Source organism: Salmo trutta, chromosome 12, assembly GCF_901001165.1.
Source record: "Salmo trutta chromosome 12, fSalTru1.1, whole genome shotgun sequence".
Taxonomy (NCBI): Eukaryota; Metazoa; Chordata; class Actinopteri; order Salmoniformes; family Salmonidae; genus Salmo; species Salmo trutta.
Window position 1 is genome coordinate 71,654,258 of NC_042968.1, and position 15,571 is coordinate 71,669,828.

Sequence of the window (15,571 nt, forward strand, 5' to 3'; positions counted from 1 at the left end):
AGGTTAGGTTTTACACCTAGGTTGGAGTCATTAAAATTTGTTTTTCAACCACTCCACAAATTTCTTGTTAACAAACTATAGCTTTGGCAAGTCAGTTTGGACATCTACTTTGTGCATGACACAAGTCATTTTTCCAACAATTGTTTACAGACAGATTATTTCACTTATAATTCACTGTATCACAATTCCAGTGGGTCAGAAGTGTACATACACTAAGTTGACTGTGCCTTTAAACAGCTTGGAAAATCCAGAAAATGATGTCATGGCTTTAGAAGCTTCTGATAGGCTAATTGACATCATTTGAATCAATTGAAGGTGTACCTGTGGATGTATTTCAAGGCCTACCTTCAAACTCAGTGCGTCTTTACTTGACATCATGGGAAAATCAAAAGAAATCAGCCAAGACCTCAGAAAACAAATTGTAGACCTCCACAAGTCTGGTTCATCCTTGAAAGCAATTTACAAACGCCTGAAGGTACGACGTTCATCTGTACAAACAATAGTAAGCAAGTATAAACACCATGGGACCACACAGCTGTCATACGGCTCAGGAAGGAGACGCGTTCTGTCTCCTAGAGATGAACATACTTTGGTGCGAAAAGTGCAAATCAATCCCAGAACAACAGCAAAGAACCGTGTGAAGATGCTGGAGGAAACAGGTACAAAAGTATCTATATCCACAGTAAAACGAGTCCTATATCGACATAAACTAAAAGGTCACTCAGCAAGGAAGAAGCCACTATTCCAAAACTGCCATAAAAAAAGCCAGACTACGGTTTGCAACTGCACATGGGGACAAACATCATATTTATCTTTACAAAGATTATACAATAGAACTGTTTGACTATTGTTATATTTGGAGGAAAAAGGGGGGAAGCTTGCAAGCCAAAGAACACCATCCCAACCGTGAAGCACGGGAGTAGCAGCATCATGTTGTGGGGGTGCTTTGCTGCAGGATGGACTGGTGCACTTCATAAAATAGACGGCATCATGAGGAACAAAAATTAGGTGGATATATTGAAGCAACATCTCAAAACATCAGTCAGGAAGTTAAAGCTTGGTTGCAAATGGGTCATCCAAATGGACAATGACCCCAAGCATACTTCCAAAGTTGTGGCAAAATGGCTGAAGGACAACAAAGTAAGTCAAGGTATTGGAGTGGCCATCACAAAGCCCTGACCTTAATCCTATAGAAAATTTGTGGGCAGAACTGAAAAAGCGTGTGCGAGCAAGGAGGCCTACAAACCTGACTCAGTTACACCAGCTCTGTCAGGAGGAATGGGCAAAAATTCACCCAAGTTATTGTGGGAAGCTTGTGGAAGGCTACCCGAAACGTTTGACCGAAGTTAAACAATTTAAAGGCAATGCTTCCAAATACTAATTGAGTGTATGTAAACTTCTGACCCACTGGGAATGTGATGAAAGTCATAAAAGCTGAAATAAATCATTCTCTCTAGTATTATTCTGACATTTCCCATTCTTAAAATAAAAAAATAAATCCTAACTGACCTATGACAGGGAATTTTTACTAGTATTACATTTCAGGAATTGCGAAAAACTGAGTTTAAATGTATTTGGCTAAGGTGTATGTAAACATCTGTTCCTCACTGAGTTCTCTGAATTCCTATCGGATCTTGTAGTCATAGCAGATAATATTCTAATTTTTGGTGACTTTAACATTCACATGGAAAAGTCCACAGACCCACTCCAAAAGGCTTTCGGAGCCATCATCGACTCAGTGGGTTTTGTCCAACATGTCTCTGGACCTACTCACTGCCACAGTCATACTCTGGACCTAGTTTTGTCCCATGGAATAAATGTTGTGGATCTTAATGTTTTTCCTCATAATCCTGGATTATCGGACCACCATTTTATTGCGTTTACAATTGCAACAAATAATCTGCTCAGACCCCAACCAAGGAGCATTAAAAGTCGTGCTATAAATTCTCAGACAACCCAAAGATTCCTTGATGCCCTTTCAGACTCCCTCTGCTTACCCAAGGACGTCAGAGGACAAAAATCAGTTAACCACCTAACCGAGGAACTCAATTTAACCTTGCGCAATACCCTAGATGCAGTTGCACCCCTAAAAATTAAAAACATCTGTCATAAGAAACTAGCTCCCTGGTATACAGAAAATACACGAGCTCTGAAGCAAGCTTCCAGAAAATTGGAACGGAAATGGCGCCACACCAAACTGGAAGTCTTCCGACTAGCTTGGAAAGACAGTACCGTGCAGTATCGAAGAGCCCTCACTGCTGCTCGATCATCCTATTTTTCCAACTTAATTGAGGAAAATAAGAACAATCCGAAATTTCTTTTTGATACTGTCGCAAAGCTAACTAAAAAGCAGCATTCGCAAATGGAGGATGGCTTTCACTTCAGCAGTAATACATTTATGAACTTCTTTGAGGAAAAGATAATGATCATTAGAAAGCAAATTACGGACTCCTCTTTAAATCTGGGTATTCCTCCAAAGCTCCATTGTCCTGAGTCTGCACAACTCTGCCAGGACCATGGCTCAAGGGAGATACTAAAGTGTTTTAGTACTATATCTCTTGACACAACGATGAAAATAATCATGGCCTCCAAACCCTCAAGCTGCATACTGGACCCTATTCCAACTAAACTACTGAAAGAGCTGCTTCCTGTGCTTGGCCCTCCTATGTTGAACATAATAAACGGCTCTCTATCCACCGGATGTGTACCAAGCTCACTAAAAGTGGCAGTAATAAAGCCTCTCTTGAAAAAGCCGAATCTTGACCCAGAAATTATAAAAAACTATCGGCCTATATCGAGTCTTCCATTCCTCTCAAAAATTTTAGAAAAAGCTGTTGCACAGCAACTCACTGCCTTCCTGAAGACAAACAATGTATACGAAACGCTTCAGTCTGGTTTTAGACCCCATCATAGCACTGAGACTGCACTTGTGAAGGTGGTAAATGACCTTTTAATGACGTCAGACCGAGGCTCTGCATCTGTCCTCGTGCTCCTAGATCTTAGTGCCGCTTTTGATACCATCGATCACCACATTCTTTTGGAGAGATTGGAAACCCAAATTGGTCTACATGGACAAGTTTTGGCCTGGTTTAGATCTTATCTGTCGGAAAGATATCAGTTTGTCTCTGTGAATGGTTTGTCCTCTGACAAATCAATTGTAAATTTCGGTGTTCCTCAAGGTTCCGTTTTAGGACCACTATTGTTTTCACTATATATTTTACCTCTTGGGGATGTCATTCGAAAACATAATGTTAAATTTCACTGCTATGCGGACGACACACAGCTGTACATTTCAATGAAACATGGTGAAGCTCCAAAATTGCCCTCGCTAGAAGCCTGTGTTTCAGACATAAGGAAGTGGATGGCTGCAAACGTTCTACTTTTAAACTCGGACAAAACAGAGATGATTATTCTAGGTCCCAAGAAACAAAGAGATCTTCTGTTCAATCTGACAATTAATCTGGATGGTTGTACAGTCGTCTCAAATAAAACTGTGAAGGACCTCGGTGTTACTCTGGACCCTGATCTCTCTTTTGAAGAACATATCAAGACTGTTTCAAGGACAGCTTTTTTCCATCTACGTAACATTGCAAAAATCTGAAACTTTCTGTCCAAAAATGACGCAGAAAAATTAATCCATGCTTTTGTTACTTCTAGGCTGGACTACTGCAATAATCTACTTTCCGGCTACCCGGATAAAGCACTAAACAAACTTCAGTTAGTGCTAAATACGGCTGCTAGAATCCTGACTAGAACCAAAAAATTTGATCATATTACTCCAGTGCTAGCCTCCCTACACTGGCTTCCTGTTAAGGCAAGGGCTGATTTCAAGGTTTTACTGCTAACCTACAAAGCATTACATGGGCTTGCTGCTACCTATCTTTCCGATTTGGTCCTGCCGTACATACCTACACGTATGCTACGGTCACAAGACGCAGGTCTCCTAATTGTCCCTAGAATTTCTAAGCAAACGGCTGGAGGTAGGGCTTTCTCCTATAGAGCTCCATTTTTATGGAATAGTCTGCCGACCCATGTGAGAGACGCAGACTCAGTCTCAACCTTTAAGTCTTTACTGAAGACTTATCTCTTCAGTAGGTCCTATGATTAAGTGTAGTCTGGCCCAGGAGTGTGAAGGTGAACGGAAAGGCTGGAGCAATGAACCGCCCTTGCTGTCTCTGCCTTGCCGGTTCCCCTCTTTCCACTGGGATTCTCTGCCTCTAACCCTATTACAGGGGCTGAGTCACTGACTTACTGGTGTTCTTCCATGCCGTCCATGGGAGGGGTGCGTCACTTGAGTGGGTTGAGTCACTGACGTGGTCTTCCTGTCTGGGTTGGCGCCCCCCCCTTGGGTTGTGCCATGGCGGAGATTTTTGTGGGCTATACTCGGCCTTGTCTTCGGACGGTAAGTTGGTGGTTGTAGACATCCCTCTAGTGGTGTGGGGGCTGTGCTTTGGCAAAGTGGGTGGGGTTATATCCTGCCTGTTTGGCCCTGTCCGGGGGTATCATCGGATGGGGCCACAGTGTCTTCTGATCCCTCCTGTCTCAGCCTCCAGTATTTATGCTGCAGTAGTTTATGTGCCGGGGGGCTAGGGTCAGTCTGTTTCATCTGGAGTATTCTCTTGTCTTATCCGGTGTCCTGTGTGAATTTAAATATGCTCTCTCTAATTCTCTCTTTCTCTCTTTCTTTCTTTCTCTCGGAGGACCTGAGCCCTAGGACCATGCCTCGGGACTACCTGGCATGATGACACCTTGCTGTCCCCAGTCCACCTGGCCATGCTGCTGCTCCAGTTTCAACTGTTCTGCCTGCGGCTACGGAACCCTGACCTGTTCACCGGACGTGCTTGTTGCACCCTCGACAACTACAATGATTATTATTATTTGACCATGCTGGTCATTTATGAACATTTTAACATCTTGACCATGTTCTGTTATAATATCCACCCGGCACAGCCAGAAGAGGACTGGCCACCCCTCATAGCCTGGTTCCTCTCTAGGTTTCTTCCTAGGTTTTTGGCCTTTCTAGGGAGTTTTTCCTAGGGAGTTTTTCCTAGCCACCGTGCCTCTTTCACATGCATTGCTTGCTGTTTGGGGTTTTAGGCTGGGTTTCTGTACAGCACTTTGAGATTTCAGCTGATATACGAAGGGCTATATAAATAAATTTTATTTGATTTGTATACGGGTAAGATAGCTAGACTATCAAAATGTTTAGATATTACACGTTAATAATTTTGTCAGAAACTCATTTTAATTTCAATTTAAAGTGTGTTAGCTAGCTAGCTAACATTAACTGGCTGGCTCGCTAACGTTAGGTGTATTATCTGTGTAGTAATATTACTTGTATCTCAGAGCCATTTGCATTGCTAGTTATAGCCTAATGTTAGCTAGCTAACATTGAACCTGGTTGCTTAGCTACCTGCAGATTCCTGCAGGGTAGTAACGTTATGAGTTGGGATTATAGTTCATTGTTTAGCTAGCTAGCTACATGTCTAAACAAAATATTCCACTATGCAAGTAACCATTTCAAAAGAATGTTCATGATGTCACTGCAACAACTGTCGATATACATAGGTGGTAAATTCGCTCTGGCTATCTACTCCGATTTCAGAGCACTCTCGTCTGAGTGCAGAATAACTGATGAGTTTATGAACGCTCAACACCCGTTGAATATGGCCGGTGTCAGTAAACATTGGCAAAAAAACGTAATTAAATTGTTGCCAGCAGCACAGTTGTAGTCACCAACACTCTGGATAACATAAAAACAGCCTAACCAGCTCTGCTAGGGCGAGTAAAATGGTCAGAGTGAGCTGTTCTCTCATTTGTATCTGGAAGCAGCTAGCAAGCTAGCCAACATTAGCCAGTGTGCTTAAGTGCTTGACTGCTGTTGTTAGGTTAGAACGCTCGGATCAACCCTACTCCTCGGCCACAGTGTCCAGTGTGCGTTCTGAACGCCCCGAGATCCAAACGCTCTGAATTTACAAATTAACATTCTGACCACGCTCTGTGTTTACAAACGCCCAGAGCACACTCTGGCACTCCAGATTAAATGTACAAACACGCCTGTAGTATAAACCAGACTTTAGTCTTGAAATATTTAGTTGTTTAGTACATGGTCTCACATGTGAATCCTTAAGAGATGGGTGGGGCTAAAGCTTAAGAGGGTGTGAACAATGCTGAATGGGTATAGACAAAGAGCTCTCCACTAGGTATACCAAAACATTCAAGGGCCATTTTATCAAAAGTGAGGTTACAAGTGAGTAGCCAGCTGACCAGGTGAATCAAAGCTGAATTACTTTCCCATTGTTCCTCTACTATAGTGTATGATATATCATTTTCTAGCTTTGAGTCTCTGCAAAGAACACAATTTCAAATTTGCTACATAAGACCGAATCGAGCCGGTCGGTCACATCAACAACAACAAAATCAACAAATAATGCTAGCCCAAGCAAGATGAGCTAAAATGTAATGAATCTAATAAAATAAAATTCTGCCAAATACAACAGGTCGACATTACAGTGAAATGCTTACTTACAAGCCCTTAACTGACAATGCAGTTTTAAGAAAAATAAGTGTTAATTAAGTAAAAAATGTATAAGAAAAAATTTAAATAAAAGTAACAAATAATTAAAGAGCAGCAGTAAAATAACAGTAGCGAGGCTATATACAGGAGGTACCGGTACAGAGTCAATGTCCGAGGGCACTGGCTAGTCAAGATAATAGAGGTAATATGTACATGTAGGTAGAGTTAAAGTGACTATGCATAGAAAATAAACAGAGAGTAGCAGCAGCATAAAAGAGGGGGGTAGCCATTTGATTAGCTGTTCAGGAGTCTTATGGCTTGGGGGTAGAAGCTGTTAAGAAGCCTTTTGGACCTAGACTTGGCGCGCCGGTACCACTTGCCATGCAGGAGCAGAGAGAACAGTCTATGAGTAGGGTGGCTGGAGTCTTTGAACATTTTTAGGGCCTTCCTCTGACACCGCCTGGTATAGAGGTCCTGGATGGCAGGACGCTTGGCCCCAGTGATGTACTGGGCCATGAAGGAACATTAAATAAACCCTTTCAAACTTTTTCAGCAAGTTGGCTGTCAAAATTGTACTGATAAACGATGGGGGCCTGCTCATCCTTCTGCATCTTGCCTGCCAATGCATGCGTTGTCCCAACCAAGCACCCAAGCTAACCGGCTAAAGTTGGCTAGCTTGCTAGCTCGTTACTTTCAGACACAAATGAGAGAACACCTCACTGACCATTTTTTTCTCACCCTAGCAGAGCTCGTTAGGCTGTTTACATGTTAAATAGAGTTTTCATGACTAACTGGTACTTTCTTTGCCTATGTTTACTGACACCGGTCAGCGGTGTTGCACATTCGTAAATTCATCAGTCATTCAGCATAGCTAGCTAGCTAGCAAAGCAATTCACATGTCTTGCTAGCTAACCAAATGACAAGTGCATCTATAGCTGTGTAGTCACTGAAAAATTATACGAGGGGAAAAAGTCAGTCACTCACCCACTCCTACAATGACATCACGTCCTCCTAGCAGCTAGGTAACTAAAGTTAGACACTGTGTTTTGAGCATGCTACATAAATAGATACGCTAGCATATTAGCCACATTTTGACTTACTTGTGATCATTGCCCTTGCTAGTTTGATTGACATTATTGACATTCCCAGCCTTAGTTACATTTGTCCGTTTCTGTCCAAAATTTTGAATCACTGAAACTGAAACAGTGCATCCCAAATGGAGGCAGCAAACAATGTACCAGGCCAGCAGTGATTTACAATCTGATAAAAATATTTATTGGTCTACCAAGAAATGTATTGGTGAATTAATCATGCATTGAACTGTATCCATCTATTCTGCCAACAATGCCTTAGTGTATGTCATGGAATGTTGAGTCAAATATAACCTATTTTTAAACCCTCTTATGAAGTTGGTTTTGTAGCATAAACTGGGATTTTTGTTTTTTTTACTGATATGATTGTATGTTTGTTTCATATCTGCAAAGTAGCTAAAACGCTGTCAGTTCCCACACAAATACACATCCCCACACCAACACACATCACCACCACCACAAAATGATTGCTGCAAATGTCATCTCATCACTCCCTATATGCTGAGAGTAGTAGAGTAGCACTTCTAAGAGCAGGATGTCAGTGTATTCTTTTGTCATCTGCATGTTGGCCTTGACATACACAGAGGGCATATGACATACACAGAGGGCATAACACCTTCAGTTCAATATTTTTAGGATATCAATCGAGGATGTGTGGAGAGGCACTACACCAGCAAAGAGAGAAGACAAATTACTCTATAGTGCAGTTTATAGGACCTGAGGGTCAATTGGCACAAATAACCAGCATTGTTTTAAAGGTTGGAGGTGATGTCAAGCCATCTACTGTAGCATAGGTATCCAAAGCTTCTGCTTTTGGCATACAGTAGCTTCAATGTTCACACATAAGTGTCATACTAACAGGAATATAAGAGCAACATTTTCACGTGGAAATACTGATCTGTCACAGCCGTTTATACCACTAGCTGGATTAAATGATTATGAAATCATAATACTCTCTGAAGAGACACTAAAGAGTAAAGAGGTGTCACCAGCTCAGGGATGACATTGAAGTGTCATCAATTTTGAAGAGTTTGTGATAGTTGGCATATATTAATACCACTCTGATGACAAAAGCTTTCTAATTAACTCTAAATCTGAGATTATAATTGCTCTTAGAGGATATATTTCAGTTGTAGTACACTTTAAAACCACCTACTTTAGGCTAATGTGAAAAAAATTGCTTTCTAAACACCCCTTCATGAAATAGCAGCATTTGAAAAACTAATCTCTTTCTCACCGAATTGTATCAACCTGCAAGATAAAGGCTGTTCATCTGGCTGTCACATATCAGTTGGATGACAAAACGTTAGTCTCCAAAGTAACAGAGGCCATACAGCAGTTGCATGGGAATGAAGCCCTTTTAAACCCTATAGATTCAGTTTGAAAGCATTTATGACAGACAGAGTAACTCTGGTCCTATTATTGCTCATACAATTTCTTTTTGGCACAAAATTGAAAAATAGTGTAACTGGAAAACAAAATGGCATGCCTAGACTCCAATGTATTACATTTTGGAGAATGGTCTTTTTTATCCACCCAATGATCCAAATGTGGACTGCATACCCTTGCCAATATACATTTTTTATTTTACCTTTATTTAACTAGGTAAGTCAGTTAAGAACAAATTCTTATTTTCAATGACAGCCTAGGAACAACAGAATTTTACCTTGTCAGCTCAAGGATTTGATTTTGCAACCTTTCGGTTATTAGTCCAACGCTCTAACCACTAGGCTACCTGTCGCCCCTGGATAGTAATGGTTTGAAAAAGACACATACATATTACCAGGGAACACATTTTTCTATATTTACAATTCAGGTTGGCTATGCTGGCCTATGGTGTCCCTTGGCAAACCCAACTACCAAACCTCCAATCATGGGATTTATAAATCAATTATCTGGGCTCCTAAAAGGACTAATGTCTATAATATATAAACAACTTTTGGAAAGCTCATATTCTGAGCTATCCATTAAAAAAGTATGGTCTACAGATTTAAGTGAACTGAACAACCCTTTAACTGGAACAGAATATGGAAAAATATTCTTGGAATCCCATAATCCGAACCATATGTATACATTTACATTTTGTTCACAGACTGTATTTAACACCAAGGAAATATTTGACTATGAAATTGGTCCCAACTCACAACTGTTCACTGTATCCCCTAAATCAGGTAGGCACGTTCATTCATATGATGTGGGAGTACCCTGCAGTTAAATGCTTTTAGGACACAATGTATTATTAATTTAGCTTTGCATCTACTATGTTACTTAATGATGACTAGGGGGTGGGGGGTGACTGACAAGCAACCCTTTTAGGGTTGGGCGAATGAGATAGGAAGTTGGGAGTGGAGGCCCATTTCTTTTTTGTTTTCTTTTCCTGTACATGATGAATGTATTATTACTTTAACTGTAATATGATCAAAATGATCAATACTTTGTAGTTATGTACCTTTTTTAAATGTTTAATTTTCTTCTTCTGAATGGCAGCTCATAGGTACAACAATAAGATGTGAAATAATGAATGGAACATATGATATTAACAGAATACAAAATTATATGAACTTAAATAGTGTATCTTTAACTCATCCAATGAAAAAAATGACTAAATAAATAAATGAATTGTCTGAATCCAAAGAGCAGTTAATGATTCCTTTGGGGAGAGATTTAGTGATGTAGTCAAAAATATCTGTTTTTTGATAATGAAGGTAAACTGCATAAATTAAAAAGTGATAGCTTGTCTCAGAAACTTGACCACTTTTACGGTGGCTTTCATCACTGTCCCAATGGGAGCTGTGGTACATCTAAGATACAGTTGCAGGTGATTATTCATAGAAGAAGAGTTGGAGATGACAATGAAGGATTCCTAATTACAACGTTTGTCTACTTTTCTATCTTTGCAAGCTTATAGTTACCACTCAAAGATGATAATTGCGTGTCAATTAATGTTACAAATGTAATCTCGAATACAGTATGTGATCTAAGTATACTCAGACTAAAAATATACTTCTGTAAATAAGTTAATAAAATAAACATAACAAAATCTTCCCTATTGATTGAGAGGTCCAGGATGAAGTGTGTGGGTAAATTCAAATATTCTGATTGCTCAGGCTGTTGGGTTTGATTTCTTCATGGGCCAAACACACCATGGATAAAAGTGTCTGGTAAACTGTATGACAATATTATTAGCATAAGGACAGAAGATCCATGACAAAATGAATGGGAGAAAATCACCCAGAGCGGAATTATGGAGCAAATCTCTGGTTCATTCCACAAAATACATTCATATTCAATCCGCAAGACAGCACAAATCAGGTGAAAGTCCCTATGAGGCTTTTTCTATGTATGAACAGAATTTCATTATGTGAATGGACTGGGGGCTAAAGTGGAATATTGACCCCGGCCTTCACCAGGGTCATACTCATGATTCCCCGCAGTGGACCCACAAAAAATAAAACAGCTGATGAGCGGAATGAAAATATTCTTTCAACCCACGGGCAGGCTCGTGGTTCAGAACAATTATATTGGGGGTTGAAAATCTTTTAAATAGAGATAACATATTTTTTTACAAACCTAGGAGCTTGTTGTGTTGAATTGCGATGCGAATTCCATTATGTTAACTGTGAGGCAGACATAGCCTACGCCAAGGCTACCAGCCATGCAGTTAGAGAGCGCAGGGAACTGTCCATTATTTGTCTGGTGCTGAAACATTCCTAATTTGTCCATGTGACGCAAAAATGGTAACAAGCAAAATAAAAAGAAATGTTATGTGAAATCACCGATTTGGAACTATTTTGGAGTCATTGTGGACAAGGAAGACAACAACCTTGTAGATGGATACAAAGCTTGCAAAAGTGCAAGTAGGTATTTGTTACGATAATTCAGTTAATAATTACATTAATTCAGGCTTTCGTTCATTTAGATCATACACAAGTCATATAAAGTTTAAACCTGTGCGGCTGGTAAAAGTTTGAGTAGCAAATAGCTAACTAAATAAATGTAGGCTATTTTTGCAGTCTATAGCCTATTCGATTACGGGAATTGTTTATTTAACTTTCAATTAAACTATTTCATTATCTAAACAATATTGAATGTTGCAACGATGTGTGCTGAGAGTCGGGAAGCAAGTTCAGGGAGTGAGTGTTTTAATAAATAAACACAACATAATACAAAAATAAGAAACACAAACAAAGCACAGAACTGACACAGGAACAGAAACAATGACGCCTGGGGAAGGAACCAAAGGGAGTGACATATATAGGGAAGGTAATCAGGGAAGTGATGGAGTCCAGGTGAGTCTGATGACGCGCAGGTGCACGTAACAATGGTGACAGGTGTGCGCCATAACGAGCAGCCTGGTGACCTAGAGTCCGGAGAGGGAGCACATGTGACAGTACCCCCTCTCTGATGCGCAGCTCCAGGCGCAGGACACCGACCAAAAAGACGATTCTGGGGATCAGGAGCGGACCGGTCACCTCTGCTGAGGCGCGGGAAACCTGTCAGTCCGGCTGAGACGCGGGAGAATGGCGACCTAGAGCGCCGGAGAGAGCATACGTGACAGTACCCCCTCCCCGGTGTGTTCAGCTCCATCCGCAGGACGCCAACCAAAGGGACGCTCCCGGGGATCAGGAGCGGACCGGTCACCCCTGCTGATGCGCTGAACCTGTCCCCGGCAGGGGCGTGGGAACCTGACAGACCGGCTGAGGCAGGGGAGCCTGGCGATCCGGCTGAGGCATGAGAGCCTGACGAGCTGGTGGAAGCAGGGGAGCCTGGCGATCCGGTGAGGGTATGAAAGCCCGACGAGCCGGCTGTAGCAGGGAAGCCTGGCGATCCGAATGAGGCATGAGAGCCTGTAGCGGCTCCCAGACCCGATGTCATTCCCACCGAGAAAAAAAAGAAGAAAAAAAACACTCTCTGATGCTTCCCTTAGGTGAGGTGTCATTCTGTAACGATGTGCGCTGAGAGTCAGGAAGCAAGTTCAGGGAGTGAGTGTTTTAATAAATAAACACAACATAATACAAAAATAAGAAACACAAACAACGCACAGAACTGATTCAGGAACAGAAACAATAACGCATGGGGAAGGAACCAAAGGGAGTGACATATATAGGGAAGGTAATCAGGGAGGTAATGGAGTCCATTTGAGTCTGATGACTCGCAGGTGCGCGTAACGATGGTGACAGGTGTGCTCCATAACGTGCAGCCTGGTGACCTAGAGGCCGGAGAGGGAGCACACGTAACAAAAGTAAAGGTATTGTTTTGTTGTGTCGGCCATAAGCTTTCATTAGGTAAGAAGAAGGCTAATTCAAAGGTTCTTCTTCCAAGCGATTTGAGTCAATGTGCCGCATAGCACTGTGAAAATAATAAGATAGACCTATTGTTCTTAATTCATGGCATGGGTTCCTTTAAACCAAATGTTGAATAGACATGCAGACAAATGAATTAGTCCAGTGATAGCCTAATAGCCTACTACTTTGGAGTCATAAAAACAATTCAATAAATAGATTTTATTTAGCGGGTCACAGATCGGCTCTCAGAAGAATTCTATGCAGACGGGTCAGGTTGTGGAGGAAAATCTGTCCTGATGTTGGATATCGGATGGGGCTATTAATTGATGTGGTCAGTGGGGTGTGGGTGTGGCAGAAAAAAACTGACCCCTGCAGGACTCTACTCCCATGGTGAAAGTACGGTCGGGGATATTTACCTTGAAGATGGAGCTTGCTCTCTGGGCTCTGCAGGAGGACCGAGCTCACCGAGTCCAGATTATCATAGCTGCTGCATCCCAGTGGGCCAGTACGAGTCTCTGTCACCTGCAAGAGAGTCAGGACAAAGATGAGAGGAACAGTAGGGGACAGAGACACCTTTAGTGTGTGTGTGTATGTGTGTTGGAGTGAGGGAGGATAGGGGGTGATCATAGAGAGAGTTATTTTCATGAGAATTTGACTAGACTCATAAACTGAAATCCTGAGTTGAGATTTAGGACTCGATTCAATCCATAGCGCTGGAGATCTATGCTGTAGTGCAATTGAAATGTAAAGTTAATTTCCAATTGAGCCGACATGCAGTATTTACAGTGAATGCAGTCTCTGCGAACACTGTGTTATAATTTATAACACACTTGTTTGCAGGTCTTCAGCACTACAGATTTAACCGAGCCCTTACACATGTCACATACACCACATAGGTGCAGTGAAACGTGTTGTTTTACAGGGTCAGCCATAGTACCATGGTGCAAATTAGGGTTAAGTGCCTTGCTCAAGAGTACATCGACAGAGTTTTCACCTTGTCATCTTTCACCTTCAAACCAGCGACTTTTCAGTTACTGGCCAAACGCTCTAACCGCTAGGCTACCTGCCGCAACATGTAACTCATCAAGCAATCATTGGTATCATTAGAGGGTTGGATTGAATGTTTTATTCTTGGCCTTGTGTCAGGCATGGTTATATTTCCACGTAAATAAGTGGTGTGCGGCATTTCCTTTACTAATAAGGGGACACTCATCAACTAACAATATATGTTATACATGGTTAGAAACAGAGCACATACTGTATTTCTATTTAATATGGATCCCCATTAGTTTCTGCCAAGGTAGCAGATACTCTTCCTGGGGCCCAGCAAAATGAAGGCAGTGATTAATACTGCTGGCTGTGATTAATTTAGCTATGGATAAGCCATTCATATTTCAAATGGGACTGTGTGAGTAGTTCATAAATATCTGAACTCCATGTGTGTGTCACGCTAGCACATACATGTTCTGCGTTGCTCAGCTAAGTGAACTGTATTTGGGCCAAAGCGCAGAAGACAGCGTATATGGTCTTTCTAAACAGTATGTGACGTGTACCACCACCGGCTCCTAAGACCTATTTTCTTTTAAGGACCTTTAAAGATTTTATTTCCTTTTAAAAGAGGCGAGACGCTAATGGACTTTTTTCTTCAATCGGTGCCTGCGTCCCACTCTCTGCTAGAGAATATCACTTCCCTTATAAAAGTCACCGACGTCGCCTCTCTCCCTGCCCAAGCTTCAATCTATGGGATAATTAGGGTAGTCAAATGTGAGGGTGCTTTTAGGTCTTACTACACGTCTAACTTTAGACTTATTTAAAGACATTGCTCTTGAAAAGAAGGGTGACTTTCTTCCTTTTTATCCCCTTTTCTTCTCGTAACGAGTTGGCCGGCAGTGCTCAATAGTACTTTCACATGATTCCAAGAAGCCAGATGCGATGCTACTCAGCAATGGAGATTAAGAGAAAAAACTCTTGGCATTAACCTCAATGGAAAATCACTCAGTCTCTGGCTCAGTTAGAAAACTCTTAGCTTGAATGAGGGGGGTTGCGTTGGCAGCTTGCATGAAGTCCAATCTCGAGAATAGAGGTTATCGAAGATGCGGGAAGGGTCCATAGTCAAATACTTAATGGTGAACAAACATGATATACAGCTACATTGATACAGAGCGCAGATACAGTGATGGGTAAATCAGATCCTCAATTCACCCAGTAAAATGTGTTTGTGTCCTTAAAGGCCCTATTTCTCCCTTCCTGCTTGGAACATGCTGGTTGAATCAACATTGTTTCCATGTCATTTCAATAAAATTTCTTTGAATCAATGTGGAATAGATGTTGAATTGATGTCTGTTCCCAGTGGACATTTTCCTCTCTTTCATTTTGATTCGGGGCCAGATGGCAGGTTGACAAGCAGGAAATTAGACAGATGTATATCTTACCCTTGACGTCACTCTGTTGTGGGGTAAAACTGAGAGTGATAGGCTCCCAATAAGCTTCGCAATAACATTGCTTAACATTAAAGTGTATTTCCCTTCCTGCCAAATGGTAAATATGTTATGTTTTGAGAACAATAGACAATAGACAATAACCATACCACTGCAACTGTCCACCACTGCAAACTCCAAAATGTCAGAAAGCTACAGTAAAGTTACTGACGGAGAAGCCAAAACAAGAACTTTTCGAAT

The 15,571-nt window shown here is 41.4% G+C and overlaps 1 protein-coding gene across 2 annotated transcripts in view; it reads right to left on the reverse strand.

Moving 5' to 3' along the window:
• LOC115204093 (BMP/retinoic acid-inducible neural-specific protein 1) overlaps window positions 1-15,571 on the reverse strand; it is a 126,851-nt gene that overhangs the window by 32,149 nt on the left and 79,131 nt on the right. For both annotated transcript variants that reach the window (XM_029769400.1, XM_029769401.1), the window contains one exon: window positions 13,310-13,415. In XM_029769400.1, coding sequence (XP_029625260.1) covers window positions 13,310-13,415 — 106 coding nt within the window. The remainder of the gene's footprint in view (window positions 1-13,309; window positions 13,416-15,571) is intronic.